This window comes from Eptatretus burgeri, chromosome 2, assembly GCF_056783735.1.
Source record: "Eptatretus burgeri isolate ZD-2024b chromosome 2, Ebu_testis_v1, whole genome shotgun sequence".
NCBI lineage: Eukaryota > Metazoa > Chordata > Myxini > Myxiniformes > Myxinidae > Eptatretus > Eptatretus burgeri.
The window spans coordinates 50,555,868-50,572,350 of NC_140962.1; the positions used below are offsets into that span (position 1 = coordinate 50,555,868).

The following is a 16,483-nucleotide window of genomic DNA, read 5'->3' on the forward strand; positions in this document are numbered from 1 at the left end:
GAGTCAGCCAACCCTCTTCAAATGGATCTCGACCAATGGCAGGACTTCGTCAACATGGACGCCACTCTCCAAACCACAGACGATGATGTCACAGACGAAGCCATCGTTTCGGCAGTCCAACGCGAAATGGGAATTGCTACTGACGCAGACTATGACGCCGACACTAAAGAGGAGGAAGAGGAGATCTCTGTCCCGACCATCAAGGAAATGATGTCTGCAGCTAAGACGATCAGGCTTGGTTTGCTATCACATGGGTTCAGTAACATGGCCTGCCTGCGCAAACTTGACAAGGAGGTCACCACCATTGCCACAGACTCGTTAAAGCAGGCAACAATTGACAATTTTTTCATTACAGAGTAGGCTCATCGACAAACCTATGTTGTTTTGCTTTGAAAAGTACACATGTACTGTACGTGTAATTGTTTTATTTTCAGTAGTAAGTTACATTGTTTTGAGCAAGTGTGTCATATAAATCAAACTAAATGCTGAGTATTTGTCTCCGTATGTGTACTCGACATTTGATCCGCTTGATACTCCACAACTCTGGTGAACTCGGATATTAGAATCACCCGCTTATTAGAATCAAATTTGTCCGGCCCAAAGTGATTCTATTAAGTGGGTCCCACTGTACTTTGGTTAAGGTACTACGACGTCAGCCCATTGTTGTCCCAATGATGGACCAACGTTCCCTTCCAACGTCGACCCAACGGGACAGAACGACATCGGCCAAACATTGTTTTTTGCAGTTGGTCCAACGAAGCAGCGGAAGTTGACACCACAACGTTGGGCCAATGCTTCCTTCCAACATCGCCCCACCATTGGCCTAACAGGACAAAATGACATCAGCCCAACTTCATTTATTGATGTTGGCCCAAATATGGGGCTGAGATTGATGCAACGTCATTGTGTTATCTGGGGGGAGGGGCGACAATGCACCTCGGGAACAGCGTCTACATTTCAGAGCCAGCAATTGGGAAAAGCCAAAGACGAGGCAAGCCAGCCACAAGGAGCACCAAGATGACGAGAGCCAAGCTAAGAGAAACAGAGAGAGAGAGAGAGAGAGAGAGAGAGAGAGAGAGAGAGAGAGAGAGAGAGAGAGAGAGAGAGAGAGAGAGAGAGAGAGAGAGAGAGAGAGAGAGAGAGAGAGAGAGAGAGAGAGAGAGAGAGAGAGAGAGAGAGAGAGAGAGAGAGAGAGAGAGAGAGAGAGAGAGAGAGAGAGAGAGAGAGAGAGAGAGAGAGAGAGAGAGAGAGAGAGAGAGAGAGAGAGAGAGAGAGAGAGAGAGAGAGAGAGAGAGAGAGAGAGAGAGAGAGAGAGAGAGAGAGAGAGAGAGAGAGAGAGAGAGAGACAACAGAGAGCGATCTTCTTTGTCCCAAGGCTCCAACTTTGTGCATGCGTGTGGCTTGACCCAACCCTCATGGAAACTCTGTCCTTTTGCAGTACTTCTGCATGAGCTTTTTCTCTGAACTCGTCCTCTCTCCACCCCGGGAGCTCTCTGGAACCGCTTTTCCTGCCACGGGCCCCATGATTCACTGCCCACTCTTGTGGAAGTTGGCATCCCCAATAAAAAAGGTCTTTCCCTTTTCCGGGGGTCCACATTACGCTGCCAGGGGTTGTGCATACCGGCCAGACATATTGCGACTGTCATTTTACATTTTTTCTTTTTCCTACTGTCATTTTCCTACTGGAAGTCCTCACCTGGCCCCACCCACAAACAAGAGGTGTTGACGCATACAATAGTACTGAGTATCCAGTCTATAAATTACATAACGCTGCCTCCTCAGCATCACATGGAGCAAGACTATTTACTCTGACAGGTCCCTGATACATGGCAATCCAACCCACTCAAAATACATGGACCATGTTGCACTTAGCACAGTCCAGCTATGGATCCTCTCCCCCCCCTACCCTTCCATATAACAATATTTTATGATTACATGTGCAGTGCAAAACAATTTGCCATTCTTCTCATTGAAAATTGGGAAATTAAGGTTCGTCAATGGAGAGCACATAAGGAAAATTTAATCATGGTGTGGTATAGCGTTTTCACGACATCAGCAGATGATGGACAAATCAAATCACCATATACAGGATCACAGGCTCAGATGAGAATGTGAAACAAACAACACTTTGTCAATTCTCTCACTTTGCAGATCGCAGTACAATGTGACCATGGCACTGCCGTGAGCAGCAGCAGCCTTGTGATTAATTGTAACTCATTCACACTAACAGACAATACTCCATTAGCTCACACATTTTCTAATGTCTGCACCACCCTCTGCAAGAAAGCCATGCCTAAACTTAGGCCAGTACCACAATTTGCTTTTTTGTGTATTATCTTGGCTCTTGTACAACACAAAGAAAAATATATTAAAATATACATTCGATGAAATCATTGTATTTTTTTTGTTTTGTTCCATTTCTGTTTCTCTCTCTCTAATTTCCCTTCCAGTCTCAGTTTCTTTCCTCATGGCCAGCTAGCTCAGCCATATCATGTTTGTGTGTACACTGTACATATCCTGTGCATGCGACTCATGCAATGCGGTAATGCAGCACAGGTGCGAGCAATTCTCATTGGTACAATCGTTTGCTATGAGTTACATCATGCCAGTCAACCAAAGAGAAATATCCTACGTTTCGCGGGTCGATAATGTTGGTAAATCGGACAGCATTTGTTATTTACATTGAATAGTAGCTGTCGTCAAGCAAATGTAATGAGAGATTACGGATACGACTTCTCATGCAGCATCGAGGGAAACCTCCCAAAGGCCGACAGAAACCTCATCACAACATGACAACCGATCAAAAAGTTTGATGTTCACCGACTGTGTCGCTACACTTGCTCTCATTCTTTCCCATTTCCTTTCCTCCTCCAGATCTCACCCCGTCTTGTCTCTTTGCCCTGCTGTTGGTGACCCCCACCCACCCCCACCCACAATCCCCCTTCACCCCTCTGTCCACTGCTGTTTTTGTTCTGTTATGTCCTGGTGCATTGTGTGCTAGCTCCTGCACAAACCTTGACTCTGCATACAAAAAGGTCATTCATAAGTAAAACGTGACACCATATATTTTCAAGTTCCCCCATCCTGCCTGCAAAGCCCTGAAATGATCCTTCAGGTACCCCACGACTTACATCCTCCCACTCACAGCCACTCTGTACATCCGATCACCGATTCAGCTTCCAATCAAGTTCGCTACCCAACAAGCTACTCCACGACCCCTCACTTTAGCCAACAACCTTCATGCGGTGGTCCCTTGTCAAATGCCTTCTGAAAGTCGAGACTCAGATATACTACATCCACTACACTTCCCTTATCCACCCAATCAACAACTGCAATGAAAACTCAAATAAAGTTGACAACTCAACTTCCTTTTAATAAACCAGTGCTAATCACTGTTGTTAATTAGTTTTCAACTTGATGAAACCCATGCTTTCGTCTCATCTCCACTCATTTGTTCCGAGTTTTCCTACCCCCATTAACCCTCCCCAAGCCCACCACTTTCCAAATTTCGAGTTTTTCCAAAAAGAATGTTCGCTTCTATATCCATCATGTCTACCCCAAGTGTTATCCCCTAACCCTCATTCTTGTTCCTATTCCTTTTTTCCTCAGTTTCCTTCCATTTTGTCCCTCAACCTTGCTGTTGATGAGTTTCCCCCCTTTCTTTCTATTGTTCCCTTTTTCATGTTACGTCCTGGTGCGTCCATGTTCTTGCTCCTCCACGAGCTTTGACTTTGTATACAAACAAACAAAAGAAAAAAAAAAAAAAAAGAGGTGAAATTGATGAACGATGGTACGACTTGCTTTCTGAGCAGTTCCATCACATCGGGCTTTCCAAAGTCAAATGTTGACAGATGCCATTAGGAAATGGAAGGTAACAGGTCATGCCAATGTTTAAAACAGACAAAGAAAGGACAAATATATTCACATATTCTGCCAGAAGAACCTCAAAAGTGCAATGGGTCAATATTACACCCGATTTCTAAAATTTGGTACAGTGACAGTCATGGTATCCGAGCTGTGCTTGTTGCCCAACGTATTCAGAATATAGTGTAGTTCTGTGTGACATGCACATAGCAGCTGCAATGCTTCTCAACTCACGCTGCTTGCATAAATAATGTTCATTTTGCCAACAATACGGTATTAATACCAAGCATATGGGGTGGCGTTAACCAGCTGGTGTTGGGGCATCAATAGGCTAGTGCTGATGCACGAACATGCTGGTGCTGCCTGATGCCCACACTGCGTACTGCTTCACTAACTGCACTGCACTGAGGATTGCTCCGTTCCAAATTCTCTCAATCTCAGGATGCAACTGAAGGCACCCGGGCTATATAAAGCCTCACGTGAGGAGGAATCCTGGGCCGCCATATGCGATGCGATTCCTGTCTGAAGCACTAACTTTCCATAAATTCCATGCTGGGGAGACAGCACAACTCAGCAGGAATGGAGAGGAGGGATCATAATCATAAAAATAGGACTGCCTGTACTGAAGCTCACCTGCATCAGGAGCAACAGTTACTTAACCCCCCCCCCTTCGACCCCCCTTAATGAGTGCAGATATTGATGCGGTAAATAAACTTTGATGCAACGCACATGATGAAGGTTGTGGTAAAGTTTCATCGAAATTGCATGTATCGTTTCCGAGAAGAGAACAAATACCTATTTTTTGGGGGGGGGGTCAAAAAACCCCCCCGTAGACCCCCCTAATGAGCGCACCCCACCACCCCACCCTGTACACCCCCTTAATGAGTGCAGATATTGATGTGGTTGATGAACTTGGTATAACACATGTAATGAAGGTTGTGGTAAAGTTTCATCGAAATTGTGTCATTTCCAAGAAGAGAAGAAATACCTATTTTTTACTTAAGAAATCTAAAGATTTCGTAAGTATATTGATTACTTCCGTCTTCTGTTTGTGTGTTTGTTTGGAGGCACAATAATTCGAGAACGGAACAAGCTACCAATGTCAAATTACACCACGTGATTCAGGAGGGTGATGGCTAGTGCTGATTAGATTTTGGTCAAAATCGGTCAAAGGTCGTCACAGTGAGGTCAAACATCTAAAACATAACTCCATAAAAATTACCACAGGTATTGTTGACGGAGCGTGAATTTGGAAGATCGAGGTAAGTTCGGCGGAATTCATGTCAATTCGTCGAGTTACGGCTGTTTTAAAAATTTCAGTGTTATAAAATAATATTAAATAATTCCGTAAATTCCTGTGGAGAAATGGAGTATTTTTGTTACAAGTTCGTTTTATATTCCGATTTTAATTTTCTCTTCGGTTTTTGCGATCGCTTAGGACGCTTAACACTCGATTGTCGAAATTCTGGGAAAAAAAAAATCGGATGTTTTGGAGACGTTTTAAGATTGTATAAAATATTTCACCTGCTGCGTCATGGCTCGTCACGTGGTGCAGCGCGCTCGAGCAGACGCGTTGTCTAGTCACGTAAAGGTTTTGCGTGTGCGCGCTGACGTCATCGCGCTCGCCCCGATGTCCTTTCGAGTTGGGCGGGCCGTCAAGTATGACCTTTACGTTACGTTAATCCGCGGTAACTTGAGAACGGAAGAAGCTACCAATGTCAAATTACACTACGTGATTCAGGAGGGTGATGGCTAGCGCTGATTAGAGTTTGGTCAAAATCGGTCAAAGGTCAAGGTCACAGTGAGGTCAAACATTCGATTTTTGATGGTTTGGTACAGAATCATCGTAGAAACTTCTGGTTTGCGTCGCTACCTTCTCTAGAGACAGCTTTTATTAGACAAGGTCAGAGGTCAAGTTGACGATTTCGTAAGTACCAGTCTATGACTGCTTGTTTTTTTTGGGGGGGGGAGGGTCAAAAAACCCGTAGACCCCTTTATGAGAACAGATTTTGATGCGGTCAAAACACTTTGGTACATCACAGGTGAAGAATGTTGTGGTCACGTTTCATCAAAATTGTTTGTGTAGTTTTGGAGTAGAGAGAAAATACCTATTTTTTTGGGGGGGGGGGTAATCGACCCCTTCAATGAACGCAGATTTTGATGTGGTCAACAAACCTTCATGAAGCATCAGATATGAAGTTTGTGGCCAAGTTTCATCAAAATCGTGTGTTTGGTTCAAGTGATAATGACTGAAGTGTTTGACTGAATTTGTGATAATGTGATAATAAATTTGACTCACTCACTCACTCAACTACAAACACTGCTCGATCACATCAGCTCACCAGACTAAAGTTCAGGTGAGCTAAAAATGAGGTGGAGGAGGGAGTGGCTATATACAGGCTTATGGGAGAGTTGAGGCTTATAAATAACTTATGCCAGAAGAACCTCAAAACCTCGACCAACCTGCGACGTGAAAGCAACAGACCTTGTGTTTCGGCCTCATCACAGGAGATTTCAATAATACTGAGATTTTAGATTCCAAAGAATCCAGGAAAGACTCCAAAAAATTCATTTTTTGTTCCTTCCATGAGGCTCACAACAGCTCATCATGACGGAAAAAAAAAGCCGGGTTAGCTTTCCATGCTGAGAAAGCAAGCCACTTGACTGCAACCACCTCTCCAGTGTACCAGGATTGAGTGTACCAGGATTGAGTGTACAAGGGTTGAGAATTTTGATTGAAAAGTAACAGACAGGATGGAATAAAGTAGTGCATGAGAGAAGATAAACTTTTGTGAAAGTGTTCCCAGGTGGAATCAACATCAGATGCTGTGTTGATAGATGGTGGACCAATCCTTTTGTGAGACGGCAGATTGAAGTCCCTGCCAGCTGGTCTCTGCAAACAACTATATCCTGCATTGTTGAGGTTGCTCCCTTCCAATAGTCAGAGAGATATGGACTTTAATTGTGGATTAAAGTAGAGCTTGTGGATAAAGTGGGGGGGGGGGAGAGAAAGAAAGAGAGAGAGAAAGAAAGAAAGAGAGAAAGAAAGAAAGAGAGAAAGAAAGAAAGAGAGAAAGAAAGAAAGAGAGAAAGAAAGAAAGAGAGAAAGAAAGAAAGAGAGAAAGAAAGAAAGAGAGAAAGAAAGAGAGATAGAGAAAGAAAGAGAGAGAAAGAAAGAAAGAGAGAGAAAGAAAGAGAAAGAGAAAAAGAAAGAGAAAAAGAAAGAGAAAAAGAAAGAGAAAAAGAAAGAGAAAAAGAAAGAGAAAAAGAAAGAGAAAAAGAAAGAGAAAAAGAAAGAGAAAGAAAGAGAAAGAATGAGAAAGAAAGAGAAAGAAAGAGAAAGAAAGAGAAAGAAAGAGAAAGAAAGAAAAAGAAAGAGAAAGAAAGAGAAAGAAAGAGAGAAAGAAAGAGAGAAAGAAAGAGAAAGAAAGAAAGAGAAAGAAAGAGAGAGAAAGAGAAAGAAAGAGAAAGAAAGAAAGAGAGAGAGAGAGAAAGAAAGAGAAAGAAAGAAAGAGAGAGAAAGAGAAAGAAAGAGAAAGAAAGAAAAAGAAAGCAAGAAAAAGAAAGAAAAAGAAAGAGAAAGAGAAAGAAAGAAAGAGAAAGAGAAAGAGAAAGAGAAAGAAAGAAAGAGAAAGAAAGAAAGAGAAAGAAAGAAAAAGAAAGAAAAAGAAAGAGAAAGAAAGAGAAAGAAAGAAAACAAAATAGAACAAAAGAGAAAGAAAGAGAAAGAAAAAGAAGACCGACCATATTCTATGCAGTGTTGGTGCTGCCAAAGTTGTATCCTGGCTATTGGGCACAATCCTGGATGGGTCACCACACCATTGCAGGAGAACAGCAAGCTGGCACTCATTTTGCTGACCTCGGAAGGATGACAGGCTGAGTCAACCCCACCTGGTATTAATTCAACAGTAAAACAGGATTTGAACTCAATATCATAGGATCCCAAGCCCACCTGGTTTTCTTCAACAGCCAAGTGGGATTTGAACTCAGGACCCTTGGATCCCATGCCTACCACTGTAGTCATTAAGCCAACAACCAGGCATAATAAGATTATGTTCCCTATAATTGTGGGCAAACATTAAACTGGTATAAGATTGGCTGAACCAATCTTGATGAAATCTTCTGGGATTATGCATCATACGAGTGAGCTTGATTTTATAAGCCAACGTTATTTTTAGTAAAGCAATGTAGGTGAGACTCCATCAAGACCCATTCTTCAATTAAAGTTTCAAAGACAGTTCTGCAAATGTGCTAAGAGGATAATTAAAAAAAAGAGGCTGGAGAGGTAGGATGGCTTCTATGGAATGCTTCAGACTACTCACACCAATTACAATCAAGGTGCTCAGTGATGCGAGTGCGATCTGAGTTTCCGTGTGATGGAACATACCTCTTACTCGCCAAGCTCTTCCCAGATGTGATGTGTAAGCGCGAGATTCATATCACTCAACAAGCATTTTACGTATTTTCTCACGCCCGTGTCGCTCTCCGAAGCATCATGGGCAAGTGACGTTTTGCCACACGGTGCACAAAACGATGACAAAATGAGCGCGTTTGCTTTCACAAGGATCTGAACACGCGAGGTTTTCGGACGAAAATGGCATCGACTTGGAGATGTGCCGGGTCAGCATGTTTTGTTGGACAGTGGACTTGTCACAACTTCGGCCTGGTCCGAAGGTACAACTTGGGCCGCAAACCATTATCAAGAACAACGTAAAGGATGATGTTATGAGACGTATGGAAAGCGCAAGCCAAAAGTAACGCTTTTGCTCTGATGAAGGGCGAATGCTCAAAATGTCAGCCACCCTCTTTGCAGGGTTAAACATACATCGAGGCCAAGTTGATGAAAATCCATTTCTCTCATCTGCTGACACAGCCCGACACAAGCCTTCACGGAGATTCGTATTCCGTTCTATCACCGTCTGCATTGAAAACAAAATGGTGCTTTTCACGTCCCCTACATGCAGACTTCCTGATAACCAAGCTCATGTTCATGTTCATTATCGTGCCATACTCACACAGTCACATTCAGCCATTGATCCAAACACAACAGGGCAGTGTTCAATCCACTGCATTCTTGAGTGTGTTGCCATGGTAGCAAAAATACAAGTCAATACTGTTCTTTCTGCAATTTTCAGTCTACCTGCATTGCATCCTCAGGTAAATGGCAGCAGACATATTATTATGAAAAATAAATAAATTAAGAACCAATTTTGCATGAAGAATTGGTCTTTGTTGGTGATAAGTATGAAAGATCGTTTACTTTGACAGTGAAAATTTGCGTCACGTGCACTTTAAAAGCAAATTAGCAGCGTTGGTTAGAGTACTTCCATGGTCCATAATCTTGGAATGGATAATTTGACCATCAATCCTGGCGCTGCCTTTGCGGTTAGGGTGGCTGGCATGGGATCTTAGGGTCCTGAGTTTGAGTCCTGTCGGCTGTTGAATTAAAACCAGGTGGGGTTGACGCAGCCTGTCATCCTTCCGAGGTCGGCAAAATCAACACTGGTAATGGAGGGCACTGCATCAGCGGCATAGCTGCGTCCTTAACCATTGATGCAACCAGCGGCCACAGGCTGCCCACGAAAGCGAGTGTGCATTTGACCATCATGAAACAACTACAAAAGTCACACACAATCTCATTTGAAAACTGACAATTACACCAAACCTCCACCAGCAAGCTTACACTGTGCCAGCGTGGCTCTTATAAAGCATGCAGGAATCTCGCTAAAGCAGCACGACCTGCCTAATGTAATAACATACCTTAATTTGTGCTGGATTATGATAGCCATGACACGATGCCAAAGTGTCATCATGTGGCCTTCCTGCTGATACACCCATTTTAGGCTTTTAGCCACGGCGACCATGTCTGCCATTTGTTAAAATGTTAATGCGTCGTACAAACGGCCATTACACGTTCATGTGTGGCAGTCATGAGTTCCATATTTTACCACAATGTGTATTAAAAGTGCAAAACTCTAACCTCTCCCCCACTGTCACCCTTACCCATGTCCCACAACCCCCATAAGTCAACTCCACACTGCCAGATAACATACTACAAACTAGGATGGTGCCTTGGCAGCTACCGCTAACCTCATTATTCAGCATGGATGTTCTGCTTGTTGCACTCTGTGGACCAGAATTTAGTCAGTCGGAGTAAATGGTAGTAGTGATGTCACATACCCTTAGCAAACATCCATTCACACAACGCAGCAATACACATAATTAAATGGTGTCTGCCTTGAGCTTCCGCTTTCGTAATAGAGATGTTGATCTCGTTTTGACCTCAGGCCGATTCCAGCACCGAAAGGGCCATCGGTTCGACATCAAAAGTCATATACGAGACGTTAGAGAGAGAAAAAAAAAACAATCAAATGACACAAAAGGTGATTAGAAGTAAAAAAAAAATTATTTGCCTTTTCAGTTAATTGAGAAAATTTCCATTTTTTATTATTCTTCACAAACTTCAATGCACCTTCTCTCCAACAGTCTTGTTATGCCCAACACTTAAGCTCTTTACCCCATCCCTCCCCTCCCCATCCAAATTGTACAGGCCTGCACTCACTCTCAGTGCAACCCCTGCTGTTGCTCGGTGGTGCTCTGTTAATTAGATAGCAAAAAATAAAGGAGTAGAGCTGCAATTCAACTCAAAATTCTTGTTTTCTTTGGGTTTTTTTTCTGAAAAAGAGATCAAATTATGGAACAACCACCATCCTATAAAAGGAGGTAGTAAAGCGACACCATGCAAAATACAGCGGGACACGAGGACATCGACTCGGATCGATGATTAAACAAGCAGGATGTGTAACACAGCACAACAAAACTACGTGTGAAAGGTAGCTGGTTTGACGTGGTTGTCCCAAAAGCCTTGCCTGTTGGAATGCTGCAGAACACAGTGATCCTCAAACTGACGTCCCTTCAAATCTGCATGGGACACGCGCACATCCAGAAGTTACCAAAAGGCTCCTCGTGCATTAACATCTCCACAGCCGCAAAGCCGTTACCCACATCACGCCGACACATGAGGAATACAAAAACACCAGAGCAGAATAAACCTTTATTTTGCGCCCTTTGTTCCGACCGAGAGCGTTACCCCTTTTGGGCCTTCATAAGCCGAGCTCGGTGGGTTAAAACAAAAGGGCGAAAGAAAAACAGCAGCTAGCAACAAAGATCCACAGGGATGCCAATGCCGCGTTTCCCTACCCCTCCCTGTTTCTCTCCAAAATGCCTCTTGCATAAATTATGCAGAAAACCATCTTGCTCATCCATAAACATTAATGTCATTGTCCGATCGGGCACTTTCACAAGCCCCTTTGTTCTTGGCCACATTTGATTGCAACCGATGGCCATTTTATGTGGACCCAGCTGCCGCTCGAAGCAGGCCTCGTTATTCCATGTGACGTAGTTCCCAGATTCCCTGGAACAAAGCGCAGAAATAAACGTACAAACAAAATAACAAAACAAAACATAAATCTTGCGAGAAGGCCCATGCCCTTGAACCGTGAATACGTACACCAAAATGGATTCCAAGAAGCCGAGCATGATGCCCGAGACTTTTCAATTGACACTTTTGTTTTTCCTCCAAACAACTCTCATTTGCTGCAACGTAAAATAAAGAAATAAATAATAATAAAAATAATCAATAACTGGATATTGCATGTATATATATATATATATATATATATATATATATATATATATATATATATATATATATATATATATATATATATATATATATATATATATATATATATATTTTAATACACACACACACACACACACACGCTCCCGAAGCAAGGTGTCATTCGCCATTTCACGGAGATGGAAGAAAGATGGCAGAAAGAGCGAGGGCGAGTGTTGCAAGTGAGCGACGCAAGCAGCCATCATAACAGCAGCTATTTTGATAGAATGCGAAGGCATAAATACACCCCCACCCAAGCCTGCTCTGCCTTGGAATAACTCGAGATGACAGGTTGAAAAATTATGGAGTCTCATTTTACTATTGGTTCAAATGTCACGGGGCTTTAACCGAACGTACACACGTCGGAGATTGAGCAAATGGAAAACTCACTCCACGATATACATTATAACACATATCATGCTGCTCATATCTATGGAAAACCCATGAGTGTGAGAAGCGTGTGGCAGAGGCGCATAGCGTTCTGTTTGCTCAGTTGCCCAAGTTTCACAAAGGGACATTTGTTCAACTGTGATTGGCCATTTAAAAAGTGCTAAAATGTCAATAGTCAACAAGCTTTGGTAAAATGGTTTGAATTTGGCACAATGCAGTCATTGTTGAATGATGCAAAGTATGATTTGTATTGCATTTTGAATTTGTTAATCAACAGAGATTTCAACATGCGGTTCAAAGGTTCGTGCTGTTCTTTGCAATTTCATTACTGTGCTGCCTTTCCAATTCATCTATCCAGGCAGTTGAGAGGAGAAAGAAGGGGTGGATTGAGGTGGGGGTAGGGGTCCTGGCAGGAGGGTGAATAGACAGTCAGCTTGGTTTTGAACATGACAACAAAAGGAGATTTTTAAGAACACAAAAGTTCAAAATCATGAAATAAAATGTCAACGAAAAAGATGAGAGCTGTGTTTTGTCATGATTCGACTCCATTAAAATAGCACGCAAAGGAACTTTGGGTCTATTTTAAAACAAAAATGATGACAATGAAGCACAAACAAGGCATGTTAACTGTGTCGGTACAGAATTAGGAAAAGGATATAATTATTCAGAGTTTATCAGTCAAAATAAATATTAAGATACACATGCCGAACATGAAGAGCAATACTTCAGCATCAACATCACACCGCATCAACATCACACCGCATCAACATCACACCGCATCAACATCACACCGCATCAACATCACACCGCATCAACCACACAGCATCAACCACACAGCATCAACCACACAGCATCAACCACACAGCATCAACATCACACCGCATCAACATCACACCGCATCAACATCACACCGCATCAACATCACACCGCATCAACATCACACCGCATCAACATCACACCGCATCAACATCACACCGCATCAACATCACACCGCATCAACCAAACCGCATCAACCACACCGCATCAACCACACCGCATCAGCATCACCGCATCAGCATCACCGCATCAGCAACACCGCATCAGCAACACCGCATCAGCAACACCGCATCAGCAACACCGCATCAGCAACACCGCATCAACATCACCGCATCAGCATCACCGCATCAGCATCACGTTTACTGAGTATTTAAAAAGGAAAACAAATATGTTTCATACGTAAGTTAGGCTGAGAACTTTTTAACCCCCTTCCCCCAACCCCAACATAACTCTCACTTGGTTGTGCTTGGATGGGTTTGAGGGTAGAGGAGCATCAGCTGAAACGTGAATCCTATCCAGGTTCCTCCTGATGACTTCATCTTTGCTTTTTCCTTGTTCAGATTCCTTCTGGTTACTCCAATGCAGGACTGTACCTATTTGGTCTTCCATTTGATTTGAATTTAATTTATTTTAATCCCATTCTGAATTCAATTGAATAATGTATAATGATTTTAAAATCCGTCATGGTCAGGGTCAGGTGTCCGATCAAAGTGGGGTTGCATCAAAGCGAGCCGTCTTGGTACCGATCATCACTGCCAGCAGTTATAAAGTGGCAGTTTGAGTTATGTCTCGTATTGCCCTCGCCGAAGGAGAGGGTATTGCATTTGGGTTCATTTGTTTGTCCACACAGAACTTTCGTGTTTTTCCTCGCAACCGCTTGTCGGATCGAGACAAAATTTTCAACATTGGTGCGACTACCCATGTTGAATGATTTAATGATAATTATGATGTCATATGTCACGCGGTGTGGCAGCCATGTTGGAAAAACAGAAGAAGAAAAAAAATAAACTTTGAACCTCTGTCTCTGAAACCGCACCAAGGAAAAAATTGAAACTTGGCACATGGCAAGTGCTCCTCATGGGGAATAAGTGTGATTTTTCATGATGTCATCATTGCATATGTAGAACGCTACATCCGATCAGCATGAAAATTTTTGAGGGTCATCTTGGGATAAAATGGTACACAAAATTTTTGATGATTGTCATCGGTCACGCGTTTCGGCAGCCATATTGATCTGAACCTAAAAAAAAAAAAATCAAAAAATTAAAAAACAACTTCAATAATCTTCTCTGAAATGGCTAAACCGCTAAAACACTGCAAACAGTTATAATTATGTCTCATTAATTACGTAACACCCCAGTACACAAAACTAGACAAACAAGCCCTGGCAAGGGTCTGCAATCTCAGATTGTTATTTTTCTTGATCATACTGTATTTGTAAACCATACTAAATAATTTGTACTGTATTTGTAAGGTGAAATTAAACTAGGCTTTTTCAAATAGCCAGAAATACATTTCAAAGATATCTCCAGTTAATTATGAACTTTCAACTGACAATACAACCAGCATTTTTATTGGATTGTACAATTCAGAAATGAATACAATGATTGGACAGTTGAATTCAACAGGCCTTGAGGACGTCAACATTTCGCGTTTGCTAACGTGTCAAAACCTTTGACGACACTCACCGTCGCCAGCCTGGTCCCCCTTCTCCATTTGGAAACCACAACCCATCCAGCACAGTCAAAGGCTTACCACAATGCAAGTCGATAGGACTTTGGACAGCACGAAAGCAACATCATCGACAGGGCCTCATATACACCGGTTCAAAGAGTGAAGCCCAGAGTCGTTTGTTTCATACTTTCTCAGTCCTTATCAAGTGGTCACCTCCACACCCGTTATCGTCGCTCTTCCTGGGATCCTTAAACCGCATCAACCCTCGCCGAAGTGCCTTCTACACGATGATTTTCTGTAAAATCACCAACCGTCCATAACAGATAGCTTGAGAAATACGATAACCTTGTAGAGATATAGTTTGAAAGGAACTGTAGTTGCAACCTTTGACAAACCATTTAAATAGTGCAGCAACTATCATGAACATGTGAAAGCCTGGATGGAGTTGGTCTGGTGTTCATGTTCAATTGTTTTTTTATTTTATAATTGCAATCCATGTTTATCTTCTTCTTTCATATGCAGCACAAGGCTTCGGGGGAGCATCAGTGGCTGAGGGCGTGGCTGTGCCCTCTGCTGGTTGGAGAAGGAATTTGTTCATGGTCCTGGCGATAGCTCACCTACTCTTCACGAAGGACACCATGTGATCTTTACTGTCGACCAACTACTGCCGGCAGACGGGATGCTCGTTTAACGTCCATCTGAGGGACGGATCCACGTTTTCGTTTGTAAAGATACAGTGGCCTGCAAAAGTATTCACCCCCTACCAATAATGCCACATTTCGATGAATTACGAATCATGTAGAATCAATTTTTCAAAATTAACTTTTTTATTCATAACTGAAGAGATCAAACGAAAAACTGTTATGGTTGAAGGAGGTTACATGTCAGGAATACCTACAAAAAAAACATAGGTACAAATAAAAATTCACTGGTTGTATAAGTATTCAACCCTATAGGTCAGTACTTGGTGGAAGAGCCTTTTGCAGCAGTGGCTGCTATGAGTCTTTTTGGGTAGATCTCTACCACCTTTGCACAGTGAGATGGTGAAACTGATTACACTTTTTTTTTTAACCTTTCAAACAAATAATTTGCTCCTGAAGTCATTTAGGGTTAATTAGGCAAAGGGTTTTAATACTTATGCAACTGAGAATCATCTGATTTTTCTTCTGTTAATCGAACTTATTCACGTTTTATCTGAATTTTTTTAGCTTTATCACTTTGGAGTCGTTTTTGAAAACTATATATCAAGTTGGATTTGAAAACATCATGAAATAAGCTCAGGCAGCATCAAAATGTGAAAACTTTGGAGGGGGTGAATACTTTTGCAGGCCACTGTACATGCTGGGTGAAATGAGAGAGGTTTGCAGATTCCTAAAATAATGTATCCATTTGAAGAAAAAAAACAAAAAACAAACTGAGAGTTCAAAGAACACGCCACCCCATGCAGTGTTCAAGTAAAGTACACAATTAAATTGAAATAAAATAATGATTTTAAAGGTCGTATAAGTCGCTGGGTTGCTTGAATACCAGGATGCGCGAGTGAGTGAAAAGTGTCGAACACTGTACGACGGAATTTTGTAGGAATGAAAGGGCAGACTGTCCCATCGATGCATCACACATGAGGGTAGTGTTTGTCCCTGGGAACAGTACCTTGTAAAATGTAAGTGAACCGGTTACAGACTGCAGACAGTGGAGCTCGTTGTCCCCCTTTGTGTTGCTGGAAGTGCATTAAAATTTATGGGCAGTGTGTTGGTAGAAGACAACACCAATACCTCAATGCGTGAGAGCGTCGGCCGCAGAGTTCACGATTCATATGATGTGCCGGATGTCAGTGGCGAATTGCGAGATATCACTGAATTGGCGAACTGTGCGAGGAGAGTGAGAGTCAGAATGGTTGGACAGACCGAAAGTTAAAGGTTTGTGGTCAGTCAGGACAAACAATTGTCTGGCCTCTAAGAAGTGGCGGAAGTGATTAGTGGCGAGGTGTACAGCGAGTAATTCCCGATCGAAGGTGCTGTTCTTGTGCTCTATTAGTTTCAGTATTTTGGAGAAGGCCAG

General features: G+C 42.4%; 1 protein-coding gene across 5 annotated transcripts in view; it reads right to left on the reverse strand.

Annotated features, from left to right (window-relative positions):
* The window catches only part of ABITRAM (actin binding transcription modulator), a 74,252-nt gene that overhangs the window by 40,854 nt on the left and 16,915 nt on the right, over positions 1-16,483 (reverse strand). For 3 of the 5 annotated variants that reach the window (XM_085869290.1, XM_085869289.1, XM_085869292.1), the window contains one exon: positions 10,734-10,785. In XM_085869290.1, coding sequence (XP_085725416.1) covers positions 10,734-10,785 — 52 coding nt within the window. Of the gene's footprint in view, positions 1-10,733; positions 10,786-14,439; positions 15,265-16,483 lie in introns of those variants that run through there. The other 2 variants (XM_085869293.1, XM_085869291.1) reach the window with 2 other exon arrangements.